Source organism: Pleurodeles waltl, chromosome 2_2, assembly GCF_031143425.1.
Source record: "Pleurodeles waltl isolate 20211129_DDA chromosome 2_2, aPleWal1.hap1.20221129, whole genome shotgun sequence".
NCBI classification, from domain to species: Eukaryota; Metazoa; Chordata; class Amphibia; order Caudata; family Salamandridae; genus Pleurodeles; species Pleurodeles waltl.
The window spans coordinates 594,389,363-594,414,456 of NC_090439.1; the positions used below are offsets into that span (position 1 = coordinate 594,389,363).

The 25,094-nt window shown below is 42.1% G+C and overlaps 1 protein-coding gene across 1 annotated transcript in view; it reads left to right on the plus strand.

The window, feature by feature from the left end:
• LOC138282493 (chloride channel protein C-like) overlaps window positions 1–24,860 on the plus strand; it is an 858,631-nt gene extending 833,771 nt beyond the window's left edge. Inside the window, exons 15-16 of the mRNA XM_069220139.1 lie at window positions 983–1,078; window positions 22,015–24,860. Of these exons, the coding sequence (XP_069076240.1) occupies window positions 983–1,078; window positions 22,015–22,245 (327 nt within the window). The 3' untranslated portion in view covers window positions 22,246–24,860. The remainder of the gene's footprint in view (window positions 1–982; window positions 1,079–22,014) is intronic.
• Window positions 24,861–25,094: the final 234 nt, after the last annotated feature.

The following is a 25,094-nucleotide window of genomic DNA, read 5'->3' on the forward strand; positions in this document are numbered from 1 at the left end:
CGAAACTTGGTCATCTCGCCCATCCACCCTGCAGCCCACTGCTGTTTTAGTTGGAAAATTAGAGGGCCAGACACTAAATCTCACTAAGCCACACCACTGAGCCACCACTACTCCAAGAGTAAGTCATATCAATTCTCCGTGAATCAGGCCATTTCTTATCAATGTTACATTCACAGACTAGTTATCTCTCACTGGACAGGTGCATGCTTTTGCATAGGGACGGGCTAATAGTTAGGGCACATTGCTTTGATTGTTCGCAGAGTGGTAAACTGTCACTAGCCACGTGCATGGACTTGCATAGGGCTGGGCCAATGGTTACGACACATTGCATTGACTGTTCACAGACTGGTAACCTCCAACTGGCCAGGTGCATGTGCTTGCATAGGGATTGGCCAATGGTTTCCACCTCATCGCTTTGATTGTACGCAGACTGGTAACCTCTCCTTGGCCAGATGCATGTGCTTGCATAGGGATTGGCCAATGGTTTCCACCTCATCGCTTTGATTGTACACAGACTGGTAACCTCTCCTTGGCCAGATTCATGTGCTTGCATAGGGATTGGCCAATGGTTTCCACCTCATCGCTTTGATTGTACACAGACTGGTAACCTCTCCTTGGCCAGATGCATGTGCTTGCATAGAGATGGGCTGATGGTTATGCCTCATTGCTTTGACAGTTTGCAGGACAGTAACCTCTTACTGGACAGGTGTGTGAGCTTGCATAGCTATGGGCCCATGATTACACCACACCGCTTGTACTGTTCGCAGACTAGGAAACGCTTACTGGCCAGGAGCATGCACTTGCATAGATATGACCCATGGTTACGCCACATTGCTTTAACGCCGCAGAATGATAAGATCTCACTAGCCAGGTTCACATGGTTGCATAGTGCTGGGCTGATGGTTGACTGTTCACAGAATGGTAACCTCTCACTTTTATGGTATGGGCCAATGGTTACACCACACTGCTTTGACTGTTTCAGGTAGTGGTGGAGAAGTTGCCTGATGTGCTTCGAGTAAGCAGCCTGCTGAAGCGCTACAGTACAGACCCTCGGTACCAGCATCTCTTCATCAATCTGGTAAGAGCCGGAGCCAACTACAAAAACAAACATTTCCTCTCTGAACAATGTGTTTGTTATATTTCTGATCATTTGTTTATGATGGCTGTGTCAGCCTCACTGATTTATATAAACAGTGCCAAGCCCAAGACGGTGCACTTTCAACAAAAGTAGCAGAGCACAAACAGCATTCCTGCCTTCTAATTCCTGCCGTATAAACATAACAGATGTTGTAAAAATGAGCCAACACGAAAATACAACAAAGGAGACAATTTGACCGCTTTTTTTCTGTGAAAATGCATTCCAGAGTGACGCATCGATGCAATGTTAATAGAATGGATCATTTATATGTCACTTTTAGCTCTTGAGTAACTGCTAAGTAATGTGAAGCAATGCACTTGAGTGCTGTTTCTGTAAACTTTTGCCTCCACTGTATGTCCACTTATGCGAACTTCCCACCCGTTTGTCCAGTCTGCACCGTCAGGGGCGTGCGATGACACTGTTGTCATATGTGCGCCAGTACACACCAAGAGGTAAACACAGTAAGGCTTTGCACAGAGTGTAAAGCACAATCGTCCAGCAGGGGGGAACAGGTGATGGTCTAAGCCGGTGAATTAGTAATTTGAAAAAAATGGGCTTAAACCCAGTTTTGGTACTTGATAAAAAAAATATTGCTTTAGCTCTGTGGCTCAGGCCCCAGCGATATTTATGTAATGCAGGCGTAATATTGAGTCATTTAGCAAATTTAACATTCTGCTTGTTATGACAATGACCAGAACACGAGCGGTTGCAGTTCAAGGTTCTTTTCTTTTTTGCCGTATCTTTGTTTGGCACAATATGCACCTTGCTTCCAAAATGGACACAAGACTGCATTTTGTGCTAAAATGTAGCACTAAATTTCTGTTTTGCAATTTGCACAAATTTGCAGAATTTTGCCTACATACCCAAAAGCAAATTATGCAACTTTTCACAACCCTGCGCTGGACCTTATATTATATTTACAAACTAGCTGTGTAATCTGTTGTTTACCGTTGTCCCAATTAACAATGTCCTCATCATGTCTGCTTTGGGTGATCTGGTCTCAGCTGCCTCCTACCCTGATGTTTAATGTAGAGACCTTGACACAACAGTGTTCTTTGGGAAGTTCCCTACTGCGTCTTGCAGCCAGGTTTGCACTATGTCTATTATCTAGAATACGTTTTTCATGTTTGCTTGAAAATGTAAACTATACCGACGCAACAGCTGCACAAGACATATTCCTCCAGCCTACAGTCAATATTGGTTACAAGGATGAAAAGTAGAAATTCAAGGGCGAAGTTGATGATCAAACCTGTCGTTCTTTCTAAGGTCTACAGGAATATCGACATGTAAAACTGTCTCAGTGAAAAACCTCTTACCACACCTTGTTTTTTTTTTCCTTGCGATATTCTTACTGCTCTATTCCAAGTTTCTCAGATCATAACGAGCGTTAACAAAAGTCCAACTTCTATTTAACGCATGATAGAACCGCTTTTTTTCAGTGGTCCCAAGCTGCAAAACAGAGAATAGGGATATTTTTCCATATACATTCTGAAGTCCTGTTCAGAGAAGTTCCCTCACCTCACTTATCGCTATCAATGCCTCACTCAAAGCATCTTTGCAGAAGCTCACAAGACAGGCCAAATCCTCCCTTCCCTGAAGAAACCGCACCAAACCTTAATGACTTTGCCAAATATGGCCTCCAAACTCACTTATCTTCATGGCCAGAACCATTGAGAAAGCACTGGCAAAGTCTCCTCTTTGCGGTCTGGCAATGCAGACATAATGGCTTTGTCAATGCTTTTTGTTGATGCTATTCCGCATCAGGAAAAATAAATAATTTTTTTGGCAGATCCTGAACAGCATTGAAAAAGAAAAAACATAGAAAAAATTATATGATATGTATGTGTCATGATGATACAGCAGAACAGCGTACTGGCATATGTAAGCATGCGTCACCACATATATTCATGAATACGGTATGACACAATAATAATTTTTGTATAATTTACAATTCCATGTTGGCAGATGCACATCTTAGGCCTGTAAATGTTGAAAAGTGAATAATATGTGCAAAAAAAGCTTTTTAATAAAAGTGAGGTCAAGCAAGAAACATTATAGCTGGCAAATCTTCAATAAATGTTAAAAAAAAGAACGTGAGGTGGAGGGGTAGGGGAACAACTAGGCAGTAAGAGATAAGTCAACACTGGAGAGGGGAAGTGGGGAGCAAAATGGAGCAGGGATAGAGAATGCAATGAAGGATGTTGGGGGTTGGGGATTGAAAATAAAATAAGCAAGCAAAAATTATATGGCTGGGGGAAGCAATGGACGAGCTGGGTGCAGAGGGTGAACAACATGAAACTCACAGAGGAGAGGGATTTGAGGGGGCAAGTTGTATATAAGGGGGAGAGCAAGAAAATACATGCACTCCCAAGAAGTGCTAAGGCCAATAATAAAAAAATAGCCTCTGAATGTGAACAGTAAAAGCATACAAGTCATACAAACAGAGCATGGTAAAGAAGCTATGCTTCAGGGGAGGGGCAAACACACGAAGATGATGAAAATCAATTCCAATAAGAAGCAAGAAAATAAGAGTGACAAGAAAGCAAAGAAATGGGCTGAGCCACATTCCTCTCTAAATATTGGCATTATTCAAATCTTCAACAACATACAGCTAACAGCTTTCTGTAAATGAGACCTTAAAGCACTATGTGCACAACCTCAAGTTCACATCAGTGCCAACTGACTGCTGCATGAGTATATTACAGCTTAAGGTTGCCACACGCAGCATTGAGACAGCTGCATTGCATATCATAGACAGTGGCATCCTGACCACAGATAAAGGCAACACTGACTGCTGATATTGTTGAAATCCTCAGCCATCTTCAAGCCGTTTGTCAATCATCCCACCTACATCCACACTCTGAAGTCTCCAATGGAGTTCACTGGCAACATCCATCTCTAACTCTGCTTCCACCTATTCAACTAACACTAGTTTTCTTTCATGGGCACCCACAGGCTCAGAAGATCCCTATCACTTGTAAAGTCCCCTGTGGTTTCATTCTGCTCCTTGTCATCTTCAACCTCTATGTGATGCCCTCAGGACTTTACTCACTGATAACAGCATCATACATCACCAATACTCCAGCAGCATATAACTCTATGTGAAAGTCTCCTGTGTTCAAACACTGCCTGCTACTCATCCAGTCCTGTGTTTCCTCCACCCATCTGAAGTTCAACCCGACCAGAACAAAATTCCTACGATATGCCAAAAAGAATAATGAACACTCAATCTAAAACTGGCTCAACCACATGACCCTGGAGATATTCAAACCCCAACTTTTACCCAGTGCTATCTTTCTGTACTGAAGAAAGTACAATAATTGCTGCCTATATGAGTCATCAGACTTACTGTTAATGACCTTATACTTTCAAATCTGGATAGCTGTACTTTACAGTCCCCATAATGCCACTCTGACCCTCATTAACAGTTTCCTAAACACTGCAGCATGTTTTGTCAAGGACATGAAGAAATATGGCCATGACACCCAACTCAGATAGAAGTCAACTGGTTTCCCTTGCCAGCTTCCACAATCTTCAAAACCAGGTACATCCCCTACAAAAGCATCACAAATGGCCCCTGACCTATCTGGCTGAAAGGCGCAAAACCTGTGTCACTTACTAAACCCACAATTAACACCATCAGACTGGTGGTGAAAAAGTGCAAAAATACAAAAACATGGCCACAGGACTGTGTCAATCCTGTTCCAATTTTGGAACCAGCTGAAGGTGCACCTCTATTAAGAACATCACATCACTACAAAGAAATAGCTCATCTCCAACCCTAGAACTCAGCTTCTTCTCCAATCACTGATTGGCTGTATTAACCTATATAGTGCTCTGCTTCCAATCGAAAAGGTTTCAGCTATACAAATACCACATCATACACATGTAGAGAGTAAACTTACAAGGGGACACATATAGGTCAATGAACCTTTTGAATCCCATGGAGTATCCTAGTCATGCAGTGACCACTGAACCAATAATCAACATCAATAAACAAGATAAACACTTTATGAAACCATAATATAAAACATACTAATCAGAAATAACCACTACTCAGGAAACGGGTTAACAAGTTTCATTCCCTATTGCTTACAATTCTAAGTCATCTGTTAGTTCAAAGTTTATTCAAATCAACTCTTTATTAATTCATCAGTTAAAAGACATTATCTCATGAAGAAAACATATGCGACAAAGCAACACCAAAAGCTATTAATATCAGCATTAATAATGTAATTCAGCAATTTAGTTTGTCAGTCTGTCACTGTCAACGTCACACCTAACAGCCTACCTAACCAAAATTAGCATTAGCATGGGGGTCTTCATGCGAAAACAATTTAGAGAAAACATTAATTTGGAAAAATCTACCTAAGTGTGAATCTCTGTAAAACAGCGCAGTTGGTACCTAGAAGAAAAGGCACAACATTGTCAGTCACATTTTCATAGCTACCTATCCAAGATGGATCAGCAACAAGTCAGTCTTTGTCTTCAGGTCATCAATAGTCAGCTACAGATTAGTCTCACAAAGTATGAGCCCAAGTAAAACTGTCTCAGTGACAGCACCTCGGACAGCGTCTCCTGACGTCATCAACTTTCTCCTCACAGTTCTGATTCCTCACCCCTTGTCACGACTTTTTATTAGGGTCTCCCAGTCCATCCCACTAATTGCTAATTGGTCAATCGATCAGAAGGTATGACTCTAACCTATAGTTTTTATTTACCAAATCATATTCTTATATTTCACAAAACGCTGATTGGTTCTTCTTGCGATGAGGACATCATCCGGCTCTTCAGGTATCAAAATTGTTGCACATTGTTCTCTAGTCAGTGCTTCCATTGTTCAAGTCCTGGGAAAGTACATTTAGCCTACACTACACATAATTGTTTCAAATTGCCTTCACCATCTACTGTCTGTCGGTACATTGCAGAATGTTCTAGCTAAGCAACTTGGACTCTGAGCGGTTCAAGGTTGCAGTCCCCGGTTACCAGTCCTTTGCAAGGCGTTCGAATTCTCCATGTTCAGAGCGAACAAGGCTCAGTGAAACTAGGCCTCCAATACTGCTAACTTAACACTATTGAATTAATACAAAACATAGGTTATACATCTCATTATAACATATCAGTACATTTTTCTCATATATTTTTCATTATTTCGCACATTTAGGCGGTCATTCTGACCGCGGCGGTCGCCGCCCACCAAGCGGTTCCCGCCGAAAGACCGCACCGCGGTCAAAAGACCACCGCGGTCATTCCGGCTTTCCCGCTGGCCCGGCGGGCGACCGCCAGAAGACCGCCGGCCAGGCCAGCGGGACAGCCCCTTCAACAATGAAGCCAGCTCGGAATGGAGCCGGTGGAGTTGAAGGGGTGCGACGGGTGCAGTGGAACCCGTCGCGATTTTCACTGTCTGCTAAGCAGACAGTGAAAATCTTTGTGGGGCCCTGTTAGGGGGCCCCTGCACTGCCCATGCCAGTGGCATGGGCAGTGCAGGGGCCCCCAGGGGCCCCATGGCACCCGTTCCCGCCATCCTGGTTCCGGCGGTGGACACCGCCAGAAACAGGCTGGCGGTAAGGGGGTCGGAATCCCCATGGCGGCGCTGCTTGCAGCGCCGCCGTGGAGGATTCCCAGGGGCAGCGGGAAACCGGCGGGACACCGCCGGTTTCCCGTTTCTGACCGCAGCTGTACCGCCGCGGTCAGAATGCCCATGGGAGCACCGCCAGCCTGTTGGCGGTGCTTCCGCCGCACTCCGCCATGGCGGTCATGGACCGCCAAGGTCAGAATGACCCCCTTAGTCACTTTAGTACATGTGGTGATCACTCCCCGAGGGCACATTTCTAAACACACACATTATTTTCTACTATTAATTTCTCTATGCATTTTTCTCATTAGTATACACACATACTGTATAAGTCATTAGAAATTTCTTAATTAACATATATGCTCCAACAATCCCTCTTCTCATGACTAAGTATGTCATCACACCTTCTTTATCACACTTTATAATTCTGTCTCAGATGTATTTTGCCTTCTTCTTGAGTTTTCCCTATAAATTCGCCAACTAGGTGGTTCTTCCCTCCTCTGATCATTCTTAGATTTCCTTAATTTTATCTTTTGCCATAATTTGCATGCACCCCATAATCCTAATATGGAAACAATGACAATTAATATTCCCTGGACAATTTTCCATAATACCCCATTCCAAATTTGACTAAACCAATTTCCCACAGAGGCAAATCCATTTCCAACTTTTTCCTAAACCCCTGGTTCCTTCAAATCCTTCAAATCCTTGCTTGAATTAGTTAAGTTAGTAAGCAAGGGCCACATGTAGGTAGGTTCCAAATTGCGACTTGCAAATTGCAAGTCAGAGCGACTCGCAATTTGCGAGTCGCAAATCGGAATGTAGGATGGTGTCCCTGACACCATCTGCGACTTGCAAGGGGGTCGCAAAGGCCCACCTCATTAATATTCATGAGGTGGGTCGCAATTTGCGACCCCCTTGCGAGTGGCGGCATTCACAGGGATGGTGGCCTGCTGCGGACAGCAGAACACCTTGTCTGTGACTGCTTTTTAATAAAGCAGTTTTTTTTTTGGTAATGCAGCACGTTTTCCATAAAGGAAAACGAGACGCATTACAAAAACGAAAAATGAAGCGTTTTTGTTTCATTTTTTCAGAGCAGGCAGTGGTCCACAGGACCACTGCCTGCTCTGAAAAAATGTTTGCAGTTCCATTCACAATGGGGAAGGAGTCCCATGGGGACCCCTTCCCTTTTGCGAATGGGTTACCACCCATTTCAAATGGGTGCAAACTGCGATTGCTTTGCGACTGCGGTCACAAAGCAATCCTGCATTGCACTGCAACTCGCAATTAGGAAGGGGACACCCCTTCCTAATTGCAACTCGCAAACCCATTTTGCGATTTGGTAACTAGGTTACTGAATCGCAAAACGGGTTTTGTACATTGCAAAGTGCATTTTGCACGTCGCAAACAGCGAAAATCGCTGTTTGCGACGTCCAAAATGCTTCCTACATCTGGCCCTAAGTCTCTTATCTCCTTATCATTCTCTGGAATATATGAGCAACAATGCCTAGCATTAATCATTTTACAGACTCCGCCGTCTTTTGCCAAAATTATGTCTAAAGCAACCCTATTTTGAAGCGTCATAGCTCTGTCCGCAGCCAATTCAGTATTTAACAGGATTATTGCCCCTGTAAAGTTTGTCAGCATGGTATCCACAATAGTAGACAACTTTCATATTATAATTGCATTCAGAATAACCCCTACAGAAGTAATTATTGCACCAAAAATATCTCCCACAATTGCAGAAGTGGTTTCCTTCCTCTGTCGCTCATGTTGTAATTCAGTCACTTTCGGAATTTTCTTTAAATCATCTATCTGATAGATTTTAGGGAAAACTATCCCCAAATAACATGTCCCATACCACCCTCTAGGAAGACGGTAATAAGCATTAACTCCACAAATATAGTAGATCCCAGGAATCGCAGGGTTCTGACCATTCAGCATAAAAGTCCATTTACACTGGAACAAAAACACATGCCTACATTCACTCGTTCCCACAAATAAGGTGTCAATGCATGATTTTGGCCTATATATTTACAAAGCATCCCTATATGTAATGCATCTAAAGATAATCTCCCTTGTGTTTTAATAGCAGTATAAGCATAATCATTCTTATATTATTTTTTTTCCAATCCTTTCTCTAACTTTTCCTTCAATGCTTTCCTTCTGTCATCAGTATGCCCTATAAAGATCTTTTCTAATGGGGTTAATAAGCAAGTTAGGTTGTTGTGGTGTGCATAAGCAGTACCAAATGTTAGTGTTGGCTCAAAGAATCCCCTAACTAATACTATATCATGCTTCTTAGCTACTTTACTCAATTATCTAATAATAGGAACAAAGGAGAACACTATATCGTGATTGGAATAAAAATATTGAATATACTCTTGGTTATAGAATCTGGTTAGTAGGAGACTACAAGTTATGCCATATGTTAAAGGCAAGCTATGGTATGTAATCCCTTCTTCCACAGAGGAAGGAAATTGCGTACACACAAGACAATTCCTTGCATCCATCATCTCCACATACTCACTCAACAACCGATAGAACACATTAGAAGAAAGCTCTCCTTGTGCATTAGTATAATCATGCAAATATTTTTCATCTAACTTAAATCTCTCTAAAGCTGTTAATGTAGTAGTTTCAGGAATAGAAGCAATAGTAGCCTCCTTCATTTCATGAACAGACATACCCACAATCATTATTATGAACATTATTCCACACATAATTGCCACTCCCACACTCAAATACCTACAATATCTAATATTTCCAACGCAATTATTTAATTCAGCCATGATCTATAAAGAATCAGAAAGCAAGAAATAACCCTTAATTAAGTGCAGCAGGAAAATGAAAATTGGGAAAATCGGTTAGAAGCCTGTTACATCCAGGTTTTCAAATGTCAAATCAGGCTATCAATGTCTTTTCCGGTTTTATTTCAACAGTCTCTTTTTAGATTTTTCTTCAGATTAGCTCAACAGCTCAGTCTATTGATTTCCTTCAGGTTGCATCAAAGTACTGATTCAGAACTTCTCTGTCAAAGCAAAAAGACATGAACTCGTTTTGCCATTCACTTGTTGCTGCATATGCCCACTCAGGACCTGCGTATCTTCGACTTGCTACTCTATTTCTTTTCAACCTTCTTTGTCCACCTAACTCTCCTTCACTTAATTAGTCTTTTCTCATAGCATCCACTTCTTCCGCTATTGGTTCATTTATAACCAATTCTTTCTTCTTTCTTCTTTCCAAATTGCGATTCAGGGCAATTGTCTCCTTTTCTTGTTCCTTCTGTCAATATTCTCTTCAGAATTGGACTCTTCTCTTTTCCTCTTTCTCTTGATGGACCTGCAACGCGTTCAGGAGAAGTCGGACCACCTTGACTTTGATCCGTCTCAACTCTTTCACCCCCTTGATCTGACACTTGCTCTGCCTGTTTTTCAGCACCGTCTGCTTCTGGGAGAACCCCTGCTGTGCTCGGTTCTCCTGCTGTATCTGTCGAGTTGTTAGACTCTTGCTCACCCCCCTGCAATTCTTCACTTTCATCTCTTTCAGGGGTGATTGACCCATCTTCCACCAGTTCAGGATCAATTTCAGGTTCAATCTGCTCTTGTTCCGGTTCAGGTACAGCCACATGTTTCGCTGCCGTTAGTGCTCTCAACAACACTTCTTCATGCTCTTGCGGACTCACCACTCTCTTTGTGTGGCTTGCGTGTATCCAGTTCGGCGGTCCTGCACACTTCACAGCTGTCATAGTTGTCAGCACCACCTGGGATGAACCTTTCCAACGTGGCTCTAAACAAGTCTTTTATACATGCTTTTTGATGACGACCCAATCTCCAGCTCTCAGATTGTGACCTGGGTCATGGATGGGTGGCAAGGTAACAGCCTGTACCTGCTGAGAGAAAGATTGAACCACATCAGCCAGACCCTTGCAGTAGTCCAACACCATATCATCTGTAATATTGACAAGAGCATTAGCTGGAATTGCTGGCAACCTCATTGCTCTGCCCATGAGAATCTCATGGGTTGGCAGTCCTGTCTTCCTGTCAGGAATATTTCGCATTGACATCAATACCAAAGGTAATGCGTCTGGCCATTTCAGATTCGTCACTGCACACTTTTTGGCAATTCTAGATTTCAGTGTACCATTCATTTGCTCTACAAGTCCTGATGCTTCTGGGAGGTAACTACAATGCAACTTCTGCTCAATGTTTAATGCTGCACATAAGCTTTTAATCACTTCGTTATTGAAGTGTGTTCCCCTATCTGTTTCTAAAGAGATCGGAAATCTGAACTGTGGTATTAACTCTCTAAGCAACAGCTTTGCTACTGTGAGACTATCATTCCTTCAGGTGGGATATGCTTCAATCCAATGACTAAAGACACACACAATCACCAACATGTACTTCAATCCACCACATGCAGGCATCTCAATGAAATCCAACAGCATTCTGCTGAATGGTTCTCCTGCTTTTCCAATGTGGCTCAAATTCACCACTGTCCCTTTCCCCACATTTAGTTGCTGGCAGATTACACATCGATGACATACTGCCTCTGTTGCTTGTCTGAATTTTGGATTAAACCAATCAACTTTAAACAGCCTAACCATGGCATCTCTTCCAATATGTGCTTGGCCATGATAATAATTGGCCATCTGAGTCAACAAACTGTCTGGCAGCACCATCTGACCCTCCTCAGAAACTCACATTTCATCAGGTCTTTGAACACACTTGAACTTTACCCAAAGTTTTTTTTCTTCCTTGTCTGCATTTTCCTGCAATGTTTTCAATTCTTCTAGTGTATCAATTATTTTCAAAGCAAAACTTGCACAGTTATTTTCTTCTTCAGACATTAGTTCCCACTTGTCTTTTAACGATATACATTTCAATGCGCAAAACCTTGTGACTTGATCTGCATATCCATTTCTCAATGAAATGTAATCCTGTGTCTTTTGATGTGCACTGCATTTTACCACAGCAATTTCTTCAGGTAACTGGATTGTGTACAACAACTCTTTTATTCGATTGCCATTTCTCACTGGAGTTCCAGTAGAGGTAATAAAACCTCACTGCGACCACAACTGGCCAAAATCATGAACAATTCCAAATCCATATTGACTGTCAGTATAGATTGTGACTCTTAATCTTGCAGAAACATAGCATGCTCTAGTAAGAGCTACTAATTCTGCTACTTGTGCAGAATATACACCTGGAAGCCATGAAGCTTTTAATGTGCCTGTAAGTGTGCACACAGCATATCCTGCTCTCAGTGTGCAGGCTCCATCTCTGAGACACGCCATCAACAAAGTCAATTTGATCATTTTCTTCTAAACGTGTGTCTCTAATATCAGGCCTCGGTTTTGTACACAGCTCAGTCACCTCAAGACAATCATGCTCAATATCTTCCTCTTTTTCAATTTCAGCTGTGTCACTTGGAAGCAAAGTCGCTGGATTCAACACTGTACATCTTTTGAATGTTACATTTGGAGCACCCAATATGCTCGTGTCATACCTTGTCAGTCTTGCACCCATCAATTTTTTTTTTTTTCTTGTCAGTAAAATCTCAACAGAGTGTGGTACCATTACCGTCAAAGGGTATCCCATGACTACCCCCTCACATTGGGAAAGACCTTGACCAACTGCGGCTACTGCGCGCAGACAACCCAGTAAAGCTGCTGCGACCGGGTCCAAGGTTGCTGAAAAATAGACTACTGGGCGATAAGCACCTCCATGGACCTGTGTCAAAACAAACAAAGAACAAGCATCACGTTCATGACAAAACAATGTGAAAGGCTTTGTGTAATCAGGCATTCCCAATGCTGGAGCTCTGCACAAACTCTCTCTCAATTCAGTGAATACTTTCATCTGATCTTCATCTAAGGTAATGGGATCGGTAACTTCCTTATGTGTCAACTGCTGCAAAGTTTTAGCAATTTCAGCAAAATTTGGAATCCACTGTCTGCAGTACCCCTCCATTCCCAGAAACATCCTAACATCTCTCTGTGAAGTTAGGGGACTTCTCTGCAGAATCATGGTAATCCTCTCCCAGGAGATTCTCCTCAATCCTTTCTCAATCTAGTGTCCCAAGTATTTCACTGACTTTTGGCACTACTGCAATTTCACAGGTGAGACCTTATGTCCAAATTCTCCCAAATGATTCAACAGGGCAATCGAGTCATGTTTACACTCGTCCCTTGTTCTGGATGTGATTAACAAATCATCAGTGTATTGCACTAGGGTCGATTGATATAGCAATTCTAAAGACTCCAGGTTCTTTTTCAAAATCTGAATAAACAGTGATGGTGACTCCGTATACCCTTGTGGAAGCCTGCACCAGCTGTAGATTCTGTCTAGGAATTTGAAACTAAAAAGAAACTGACTATCTTCATGAAAAGGCACAGAAAAGAAAGCTTGTGAAAGATCTACCACTGTGAACCACTCTGTATCGCAAGGAATCTGAAACAGTATCACTGCTGGATTGTGCACTACCAGACAACATTTAACCACCATGTCGTTCACTTTTCGCAAGTCTTGCACAACTCACACTTTACAACATGCCTTTTTCAAACCTATTATCGGTGAATTACATGGGCTGCTCAGCACTTCTTTCAAAACTCCTTGTTTTAAAAAGTCTCCAATTATTTGTGCCACCTTCATTAAAACATTTTGTGCCATGTTATACTGTGGTAGCTGCGGGAACACTACATTGGGCTTCAGAGTGATTTTAATCGCTCCGCTCCCTTAATCAGACCTACTTCATTCCCTGTCAAATCCCAGACCTCCTCCTTCACTGTTCCCTGCAGGTCTGCATGCAATTCTTTCACAGTAAACATTGGGAAAAATTCAATCAATGGGTATTCTCCTTAGGAGTTGTTAACCAACATTTCAGTCGCCTGTTCATCTTCATCATCACTATTTGTCTGGACTTCTATCCCAGTGTCCAAACAATTAATGGAACATTTTGTCTTACACAGTAAGGGCCAGATGTAGCAAACGGTTAGCGAGTCGCAAACGGCGAAAATCGCAGTTTGCGAGTCGCAAACCTGAGTTTGCTATGCAGAAATGCATTTTGCGAGTCGGGACTGACTCGCAAAATGCATTTCAGAGTCGCAAATAGGAAGGGGTGTTCCCTTCCTATTTGCGAGTCGGATTGGTATGCAACTCCATTTGCGACCGCGTATGCGGTCGCAAATGGAGTCGCAGTTACCATCCACTTGAAGTGGATGGTAACCCACTCGCAAACCCCTTCCCCTTTGTGACTGGACCCCAAATTATTTTTTCAGGGCAGGTAGTGGTCCTACGGACCACTACCTGCCCTGAAAAAATTCCGAAACAAAAGGTTTCGTTTTTTTTTTTAAGTGCAGCTCGTTTTCCTTTAAGGAAAACGGGCTACACTTGAAAAAAAAACTGCTTTATTTAAAAGCAGTCACGAACATGGAGGTCTGCTGACTACAGCAGGCCTCCATATCCGTGAGTGCCCATAGTTGCTATGGGGCCACAATTAGCGACCCACCTCATTAATATTAATGAGGTGGGTCTTTGCGACCCCATAGCGACTCGCAGACGGTGTCTGAGACACCGTTCTGCATTGCAAATTGCGAGTTGCAATTTGCGAGTCGCTCGGACTCGCAAATTGCAAGTCGCAATTTGCAAAGTTGCTACATCTGGCCCTAAGTCTCTTCCCAATAGGGATATGGGACTTGAATCGCACACCACAAATCTATGCAAGCCTTGATAATTTCCAGTTTCAACTTGCACTGGTTCTGTGATTGGATTTGTCAACTGTCTGTTCTCCACACCCACAACTTGAACTGTCCTGTCTGAAAGAGGTAGATTCAGGACTTCTATGCTTCTTTCTGTAGAGCGCGTAGCTCCTGTATCCACTGAGAATGAGACCTTGTAGCCCATCACCTTTCCCTCCACAAAAGGTCCTCTCTGATCTACTTCTGGGGAAGCGTCAAGCACACAAGCTCCTTCATCCGAACTGTCACTCATCCATTCTTCGTTTATTTCATCCTCACTGTAAAATGGAAACTGATGCACTGTGTTATTACTATTGTCTTGCCTCTGACCTGTGATCTGCTGAGTAAGCATCACCTGTTGCTGCTCCATCGGGGCTTGAGGTATCTGCATTTGCTGTCTAGGTACCATAGGGACCTGCTGCTGTACTGGTTGTAATTGGGTAAATTGTGCGCATGGCACCTGCATTTGCTGCACCGATAAGAAATTCTGTCCTAGATTCTGAACATTAGGAATGAATCCTTTCATTTTTGGGACTTTCACAATTTGAAATGTACTGACGTCACCTTGCTGAACAACACCATCCTGCGCCACCAATGGACACTCCCGCTTCCAGTGTCCCACGTTTCCGCACAAATGACACGGCAACATATTTTTAATTCCCTGCATGTCATTCTGAACAACCACAGTCCCTCTATCTGGACCACGCATCATGTCAATTCCACGTCTTCTACCTCTCATTTGAGGCCGAAACATAACAGCTCTCTGTTGCGGCGGTATAAGCGGTACTATAGCCCCTTGCACTCCTGCCTGGGCTGCTTTTATTTGCATCACCGTTGCTTTTTCTTTCAACTTTTTCTGCTTCAATTCAGTCTCATCGCTACAGTATTTTGCATACTGCAACACCTCATTAATTGGTTTTGCCTGCCAGCAAATCAAATGATTCTTAATCATCTGCCCTACTTCTGGTCTCAAACCTTTGACGAATCTGAACACAAAATGCAACATGTCCTTTGGCTCAATTGCTTCTTTACCACTGTACTCCTTAAATGCTTTCAACAATCTTTCATAGTAGGTATGTATTGACTCTTTAGACTCTTGAACTGTTCTGTCAATCCGTTCTGTCAATCCTTTGCCAATCAATATTTTTAGGAGAGATTCTTGTCTTCAGGAATTCGATCACTTTATAATAATTTTTCATTACCTCAGGTGAAGGTGCACCTGTTTCTTTATCCCCTTCTGGATCGCTTGTCGGCCTGTCTACTGCTCTCTTACACTCAACCCACAAGTTAGCTGGCACCACTATCTCCAATAGCGTGTTCAAGTCTTCCCACAAACATTTGGAAAGCTTCACAAATCTCTCTGTTGATACCACTCAACCGGGATAATCATTTGTAAATGACATTATAGCACTCCTGTGCCATGGAACATGAACAAACTGCCCTCATGGGATTTCTCTCATTGGAAGCATCTTAACTAATTCTCCCTTGTCGACACTTTCAAACCCTCCTTGTGAATCCCATTTTCATTTATCTTTTTTCTTTGTCCATCTACCTTCCCACTTCTCTAATGCTCCCCAAATCTGTGCACTCTGCAGCAATTCTCTCAAGTGTGTCTTCATTCCTGCTGATCTCATGTGTTCAAAATCCTTTGTCTCAAAATCTAATCTGTAACTGCCATTTTAAAAGCTTTGTTTTCTCAATCTTAATATCATGCTTCTCTGCCAGCTCTGCCAATTTCTGAAGTATTTTACTCACTTCTCATGTAATCTTTGGGCATAAATACCTCAGCTCTTCTTCGATGTAAGATTTCAGTCTGTTCACACCCATTGTTCCCTCAACTAATTTGGTTGCTTCTCTATTCAACCTCACACGATTTATCTGATATTCGCCCTTAGATGCATTTTGAGGTGTAGTTAAACTATCTAACCACTCATTCAACTGCTGAGCTGACAATCCCTGTAATGAAATATTACTTGCATTTGGCACTGGTAGCTGTTGCACCACTGCACCTGACGTATGCGGGGTCAAAAGTTTCAAACTCTGACTCACATTTGTGCCATTCACTGCATCTGGAAGCGCTACAAGTGGACTAAGATCCATTAAAGGTCTAGATCCATTGAAAGTCTGTCCTGCAGATGGCATCATCTGCACAGGATCACTCACTCCCCTCCTCACGAGACTCTTTGATAATTCATTCTGTTCCCCTGTGTCTGATTTCTTCTACGCAAATAAGGGTACCGCTGGACCAACAGTAATTGGTAGTGATATTGCATCTGGAGCTGCCCTAACACTTGCACCTTGCGGGAATGTTACCCCCATTGCCTGATTCATGACTGGTGTAATATCTGATTGCGTTCCTGTTCTTGGTGTAAACTTTGGCAAACCCTGCGCTTGTGCTGAAGGCAATAACATTGGTGTTGGGTCTGTCTGAACCAGCATTGGCTTCGGAAGTGCTTGCTCCCTTGGTACCATTATGCTCGAAACTGTCTCAAGAACTGGCACATCTGGATAAATTCTCTGCACCGAAGTTGGATGTATCTGCGCTTGAACTACAGTAATAGTTCCTGCATTAGGTGTACTCTATTCTACCCCTGGTATTTGTCCGCCTTCTACCTGTACAGCTCCCTCGGCTCCCTGGGCTTGTGCCAGAGCAGCTGTTTTGGCAGTGGCACTTGTGCCTGGACCCCCTGAATAGGTCGTTAAAGGTGGAGGTCGATCTCTTAACAGCTGGGTAATGAGATCCTCAACATCAGAATCGTCGTCATCCACATAAGACTTTCTCTTTTTCTTTCTTCCTGCACTCTCATCCTCTTTAGCACTACTTCCTTCTCTGCCTCACCTCCCTCCGTAATTGCAGGAAACAATTTGACATCCTGTAATGTCACTGCTCTCCATTTCTTTTGTTCCCAATCCCATCTAGCTTCAGCTAATGATTTCTTTACTTGCTTCATCCTCCTTTTGAACTTCATCTCTTGTTGTTGTCTGGCCACTAGCTCCCAAACGGCTAAAGCTTCAAACTGTGCTGGTCTCGGTAATGGCTTCATGTCATACAATGACATTCGTAATTGATCCAAAATTCTCAAATTAAATGTTCCATGCTCTGGAAACGCTAAAGACCCTTGGTTTTTAGTTAACTTACACCATTGCTTCAACCACAAACACAGTGCTACACCTCGCTCCTCCATCACAATGTAAGCTGGATTATTTTCCGGTGGGGTTGCCCCCCCCCACTGACACTTGAATGTAAGTATCACCCTTCATCGCACTCTTAAATGCTTTGAAAAACGTCATTTTGCCTGCTTTGTTTATTTCGATTCAATGATAAAATTACTTTTACTCCCAAGATTCCCTTCACCCACTTACTCAACCAATTGCCTCTTCCTCAGCTCAATTCCCACAACTAATGCTAATTATTGCGAGCATGTACCAAAAACCAATAACTAAAACAAACCTGCTGGTTTACTACAGGAAGGGACACCATCGCTTTAGAGACCTTACAGATTTTCACTAATGGCTCTCTTGGCTCATATACTGTAGTTATTCATCTTTCTCAGTCTCCCACATTCGCAATCAAAATACAACCCACACATTTTTACTCTCAGCTGATCAATGGTTCTGTCCTGGTGCACATAGAACTCGACAAATCTCAGTCAAATTTTTCTTTTACTCAATTCTCACACACACCGATTTGTTGACCACGCCCAATTAACCTAGTAAACCAGACAGATTACGACATATAACCAAGTGTCTCCTACACTTATCAATTTACTCCGGAGTCTTAGACCACGCAGAGTACGTACATCACCAACAACCACGTGGATAATTTTTGAGCACAAAGCACCATACACATATGAAGTTCAACAACTTCCCTACTCTCATACCATGGAGTACGCACACTCCTACTAACCTCAATTGGAGTACGCAGACTCCCTACTTACCACCCATACATTACAATTTACCTGCGATTTGCTTAAGCCTGTGCCAGCGCAACCTACCACTTTCACACTATCTCGAAATTCGCCAAGAACATACCCAACTTTACTAGCAGGATCCAGGATCTGGGAAAGTCATTTCTGGGCTTAAGGGGACCTCATCCTTGCTACAATGCCATTTCTGAAAAACAAAATTCAAATCTCATAAAAATACGAACAACTAACCCTAACTTAGACTAGTACCACAACCAGCAATCACCACATAACTCGTTCTCCGAGGAAACTAACCATCAAGCTGCTGCCAAAAACTGCTAGCGCGCCCGGTCCTTGGTAAGTAAACTTACAACGGGACGCGTATAGGTCGATGAACCTTTTGAATCGCATGAAGTATCCTAGTCATGCAGGGACCACTGAACCAATAATCAACATCAATAAACAAGATAAACACTTTATGAAACCATAATATAAAACATACTAATCAGAAATAACCACTATTCAGGAAAAGGGTTAACAAGTTTCATTCCCTATTGCTTACAATTCTAAGTCATCTGTTAGTTCAAAGTTTATTCAAATCAACTCTTTATTAATTCATCAGTTAAAAGACATTGGGGGTCATTCCGCCAGGGCCGGGGACCGCAGATGCACCTCCAACAGGCTGGCGGTGCATCCAGGCCAATTCTGACCGCGGCGGTAAAGCCGCAGTCAGAAAAGGAAAACCGGCGGTTTCCCGACGGTTTTCCCCTGGCCTGAGGAATCCTCCATGGCGGCGCTGCAGGCAGCGCTGCCATGGGGATTCCGACCCCCTTCCCGCCAGCCTGGTTCTGGCGGTTTTGACCGCCAGAACCTTGCTGGCGGGAACGGGTGTCGTGGGGCCCCTGGGGGCCCCTGCAGTGCCCATGCCAACGGCATGGGCACTGCAGGGGCCCCCTAACAGGGCCCCACAAAGATTTTCAGTGTCTGCATAGCAGACACTGAAAATCGCGATGGGTGCAACTGCACCCGTCGCACCCTTTCCACTCCGCCGGCTCCATTCGGAGCCGGCATCCTCGTGGAAGGGGGTTTCCCGGTGGGCGGGCGGGCGGCCTTCTGGCGGTCGCCCGCCGGCCCAGCGGGAAACTCAGAATTACCGCGGCGGTCTTTTGACCGCGCTGCGGTATTCTGTTTGGGGAACTTTGGCGGGCGGCCTCCGCCGCCTGCCGAAGTCAGAATGACCCCCATTATCTCTTGAAGAAAACATGTGCGACAAAGCAACACCATAAGCTATGAATATCAGCATTAATAATGTAATTCAGCAATTTAGTTTGTCAGTCATTTGTCACTGTCAACGTCACCCCTAACAGCCTACCTAACCAAAATTAGCATTTGCATGGGGGTCTTCATGCGAAAACAATTTAGAGAAAACATTAATTTGGGAAAATCTACCTAAGTGTTAATCTCTGTAAAACAGCACAGTTGGTACCTAGAAGAAAAGGCACAAAATCGGCAGTCACATTTTCATAGCTACCTATCCAAGGTGGATCAGCAACAAGTCAATCTTCATCTTCAGGTCATCAATAGTCAGCTACAGATCAGGCTCACAGACTATGAGCCCAATATCAGCACCTCGGACAGCGTCTCCTGACATCATCAAAATTCTCCTCGCAGTTCTGATTCCTCACCCCTTGTCACAACTTTTTATTAGGGTCTCCCACTCCATCCCACTAATCGCTAATTGGTCAATCGGTCGGAAGATATGACTCTAACCTATTGTTTTCATTTACTAAATCATATTCTTATATTTCACAAAACGCTGATTGGTTCTTCTTGCGATGAGGACATCATCCGGCTCTTCAGGAATCAAAATTGTTGCACATGGTTCTCTAGTTAGTGCTTCCATTGTTCAAGTCCTGGGAAAGTACATTTAGCCTACACTACACATAATTGTTTCAAATTGTCTTCACCATCTCCTGTCCGTCGGTACATTGCTGAATGTTCTAGCTAAGCGACTTGAACTCAGAACGGTTCAAGGTTACAGCCCCCAGTTACCAGTCCTTTGCAAGGCGTTTAAATTCTCCATGTTCAGAGCGAGCAAGGCCCAGTGAAACTAGGCCTCTGGTACAGCTAACTTAACACTATTGAATTAATACAAAACATCTCATTATGACATATTAGTACATTTTTCACATACATTTTTCATTATTTTGCACATTTAGTCACTTTAGTACATGTGGTGATCACTCCCCGAGGGCACATTTCTAAACATGCACATTATTTTCGACTATTAATTTCTCTATGCATTTTTCTCATTAGCATACACACATATAAGTAATTAGAAATTTCTTAATTAACATATCTGCTCCAACATATGCATACTTTATTCAAGGTGGTGAAACCAGAAAACAAAAACAGGCAAAAGAGATCAAGTGTGCATGCATACCAAGATTTCTGAAGGAGGACCTCAATGGGGATCACAAAAGGTTTATCTGTCCACCTACCAACATGAGGAATGTGAGTTTAGGGCTGCATGTGTAAGAGAGTCTCCTTCTTTAGTGGCATGAAGATAGGGCTATAGACTCAGAACCTTTGGAACCACCAAATAGATTAAGCACAGGTACTGCTGATATATCATATGTTCACTGAAACCCACTCTAAGGTGTATGCACAAATCCTCTAGAACATGGACCTATAACTTCATGGCATCATCTTACATTCTCAGTAGTACATCTGTTCGATCCATTCATGTTTACATAGATCTTTCAGACTACACAGGACTCCATGCAAGTGTGGCATGTGTTTTGTAGGGGGTTAGCTGTGCAGGTGTTCTGAGTCCTGACAACCATATTATGAAAATAAGCTTCCCAGTATTCATCGCCTCCTCCGCGCCTTAACTGCATCCTGCCAGAGTTTGCTCAAACGGATATTGGGCGTGTTATTTTTTAAATGACCCACTTTCCTCTTCTGAAATGTTGGCGTGTAAGACGTGCAAATACCCGTTTGAAGACGTGTGAGGATCCCTAGTGTGGAATTGTAAAAATGCTTGTGCTTCAGCAATAACTTAGTGAAATGCATTTTTTATGTAAAGCCACACAAATGCATGATTGTAATTCTGAAGATGACTGAACTAGTCTTTGTTTTGCTGAAATATATTTTTTAAAAACATAACTTCACATCCCAAACTTGCTAAAACAACCTTTTTTTTTGCTCCAATAGCTGTCTGCGTGTATAACGTCGGATACGCGAGGTGTAATTTGGGGTTCTCAGTCATTTGTATATGAATTTTTAGAGATAATCCTGGTAGGGGCGGTGGGTCCTTCGCCTCTTTCTATTTTCACCTTTCTAGGCATTCTCTTTTTTCATCCCCATTTTCCCTCCTTCCTCCTTCCTTTTTCTTTGTTTCTCAAGTTCCTGATGATGTAATGTCCTCTTTATTTTCCTCCTTCCTTATCAGATATGTAGTGGAGTCAGATTTTCAAGAAGGGTCTATTTTGCAAACGTGCTGAGAATAACGCAATTTCTGTCTAGCCCAAAGCATAAGGACATTTGAACTTGTATCTGTTGTTGGACAATTAGGTGTTCAGTGTGTTTTTCTGCAGTTTATTTTGTCTTTACAAGAGTCTTATTCACACATTGATTCGATCTGTTTTGCTTACAGGAGCCTTATATAAACAAGTCTGCAATGGCTGTTCAGGCCCACTTCTCTCTACAGCGCACATATCTTATTTTTCGGACACTGGGACTTCGTCATATCACCGTTGTCGACCTGCACAACCAAGTAGTAGGAATACTCACCCGGAAAGATCTGATGTCCTTCCAGCTGGAGGAAAAACTAGGCCTTCAATTAAATACGGGCCTTCTGGACTCTGATGAGGAGCCCTTGGACTAGAAGTCACCAAGCAATTCTGTGAACTCTGAATCTACATACGCGATTCAGAGGTCTACCTCGCACAGCCTATCTAAATATTCAGAGCCTGAATCATACATGTTTTTGTGCATTTAAGTTCTACTTATGTGCACAAAACCAGCTATTTGGATGGGCAAATTTCACATCCTAATTCACAGAATCAGTATGTGTAGAATTATATCCTTGCAAAGTACATTTAAGTTTCTTGGTGTGACACCCGGCAGTACTGGTAGGTGAATGCTTCCAAACACATACTTTGGGGATATCCAGTGAAGGTTTCAAATGCAGAAGTAAATGCCTTGGCAAGGTTTGAAAGGGAAGGGAAAACATTTTATGTCGGTGAAAAAGCTTCCTCAAGGGGAAATATGTTTTCCCCACTAAGCAACAACTACAAGAAATAAAAAAGTGAAATTTGCTTTCTCTGCATGATTTACTCATCTAGAATTTTCCAGCAAGTTTAGCATTTTGCTTGTGTATATTTTACATATATCGACACACATTTATGACTGCCAAAGAATTCGAAGAACTTCGATTCTTTGTAAAATTCTATGGAGATTTTAAATGTACTCAAAACATAGGGGTAGCTGAACAGGAGAAATATTAAAATCTTTTTACTTAGACTTTGTGAATACACTCTTTTGGCATAGTTTTTCTAGTTTCAGCACATAAAGGGTCCTCCATCCAGTGCTTAATATGAGCCTGTGGTTGCCGGTGGGGGGCACTGGCCCTTTTTTTTCAGCATCAGATTTTCCCCACATGCAAGAGAGGGACAAACACACTGATCGGAAAGATGGAGGAAGAGAAAGCCAGCAAAATCATCAGAAAGGGAGAAAGAAGGATCCTGCAAAAACAGGAAAAATCAGCAGGGAGTGACAGGTGATGGATTAAAGACTATTAGCTTTGATATGCAGTGTGCTGATGATTTATTGCATTGGATCTGGCCTAGCGTCTAACTGTTGTCAGCAACTAGGCTAGATAGAGACAGCTGTGAAAGCCTGATTTTCACCATCCCATTGCATAAACCCCCCTGGAGTACTTTCACAGGAAGGGTACTGGTTCCTATGACTTGTGGGGAGAGACAAATGTCAGTAGATGTGTCCTTCAAAGTCCAGTGGCAATAATAAATATAATCCCTCTTAATATTATACTTAGAGCAATGGCAGAAAGAAAGTATTTTGTTATATTTGACTGAACACCTGACATAATCCATTCTAAAAAGTCATCACTGACAATTTGGTTTACAGATTTCACAAAAAAATAACAAAAACTGAAAAAGTACAGCCTTTATTTGCAAGGTCTAAGTGGTCAACGCTATGAAATGTTTAAATTTGTTCTTCAGTATAGGTGTTCCCTGAGTTTTGTGTCATTGGATGAAATCGAAACATCTAAAGAGGCTAGCTTACTTGCACTCTGTTTTCCATTCCAACTCGAAAGTTAATTATTTTACTAAATCATGTACCTACCCTAACTGTAAAGCTATTCAGTGTATCTCGCCAGAAATAAGCATCAAGAGGATGAAAACATTTTACACCCAACCAACAGAAATCTATGATGCCCTAATAGAAATGTAAATACAGTAAATACAGGTACCTGACACAAAGCATATTGCCTATCGGAAACATTTGGACTTTAGGTTTCTGATAGCCCTTTCCGCATGGTCTGACATTTTATATCAAATCAACACTTTTACCAAATATTTGCAGAGCAAAAGGGTAAATGTTACAACTGTAACAGCCTTGAAAGAGGGCACTCTGTACTTTTTGCCTTTGTACCAATAGAATGGATTTGACAATGCAAGGAAAAAAGCAAACATATTAGCCATATCTCTCGAAGCAGGTACTTCTTCAAAGATACACTCATATGTAAAAAGATGAGGATGTTTGATTGTCAACGTTTAGACAAAAAGAAGAAAAACACAGATGAAACATTTAACTAAGAGTTTTGTCTCACCATGTTTGATGCAGATTTCACATATCTGAAGTGAGATTTTCAGCAACTATGTAATCATACAAAGTTGTGGGAATTTTTGTATAGTTTGAAATGTCAGCCTGCTGGCTGAAGGTAATTCAGCTCATTGTAAAGATTTACAGGTAGCCCTTACTGATGGTGTGTTTGGACATTAATGCATCAGACCAAACTGAAAAATTAAAACACTTTCACTTAACTCTCTCTGATAGTAAAAATATTCCACATGAAGCATTGCAATTTCAAGATATATTTCCTAACAGCTGGGTGGCTTTGCACATACTTTTAACTTTTCCAATGAGAGTGGCTAGTGGAGAGAGATGTTTTCTAAGTTACATTTATTTAAAACATACTCAAGATCAACAATTATTGATGAGACACTGTCCTTTTTGGCAACTCTCTTTATTGACAATGATGTAGCACAAAGGCTGAACTTTTCAACTTAAATATTGGCATCTGCCACATGAAAGCCCATAGAGTTAAATTTATTAAATTATGAACATTGTATTTTACAAAATGAACACATTTAGTACATGTTAATAGTTATGTAAACAAAATGTGTATATAATTTTAATCTACAAAATTAAACAGTTATATTTGATAAATGTTTTTTGTAATATCTGTTCCATATATAGTCTGTATTCCATTTATAATGTATTTGAGGATAACCTTTATATTCTGTTAAGTTAAACTGTATGTGTTTTAAATGAGGCTGTGAAACCATTCAACTCTGCACACAAAAAGTGTTTATGGGGTGCCAAAAAAGGTTGCTGCATCGGGCTCAACGAGTGATAAAGCCAGACCTGTTGACAGGTGTGCAGTATAACTGTCACATGTGCTGGTAATTTCTGCAACTGTTGTAATGC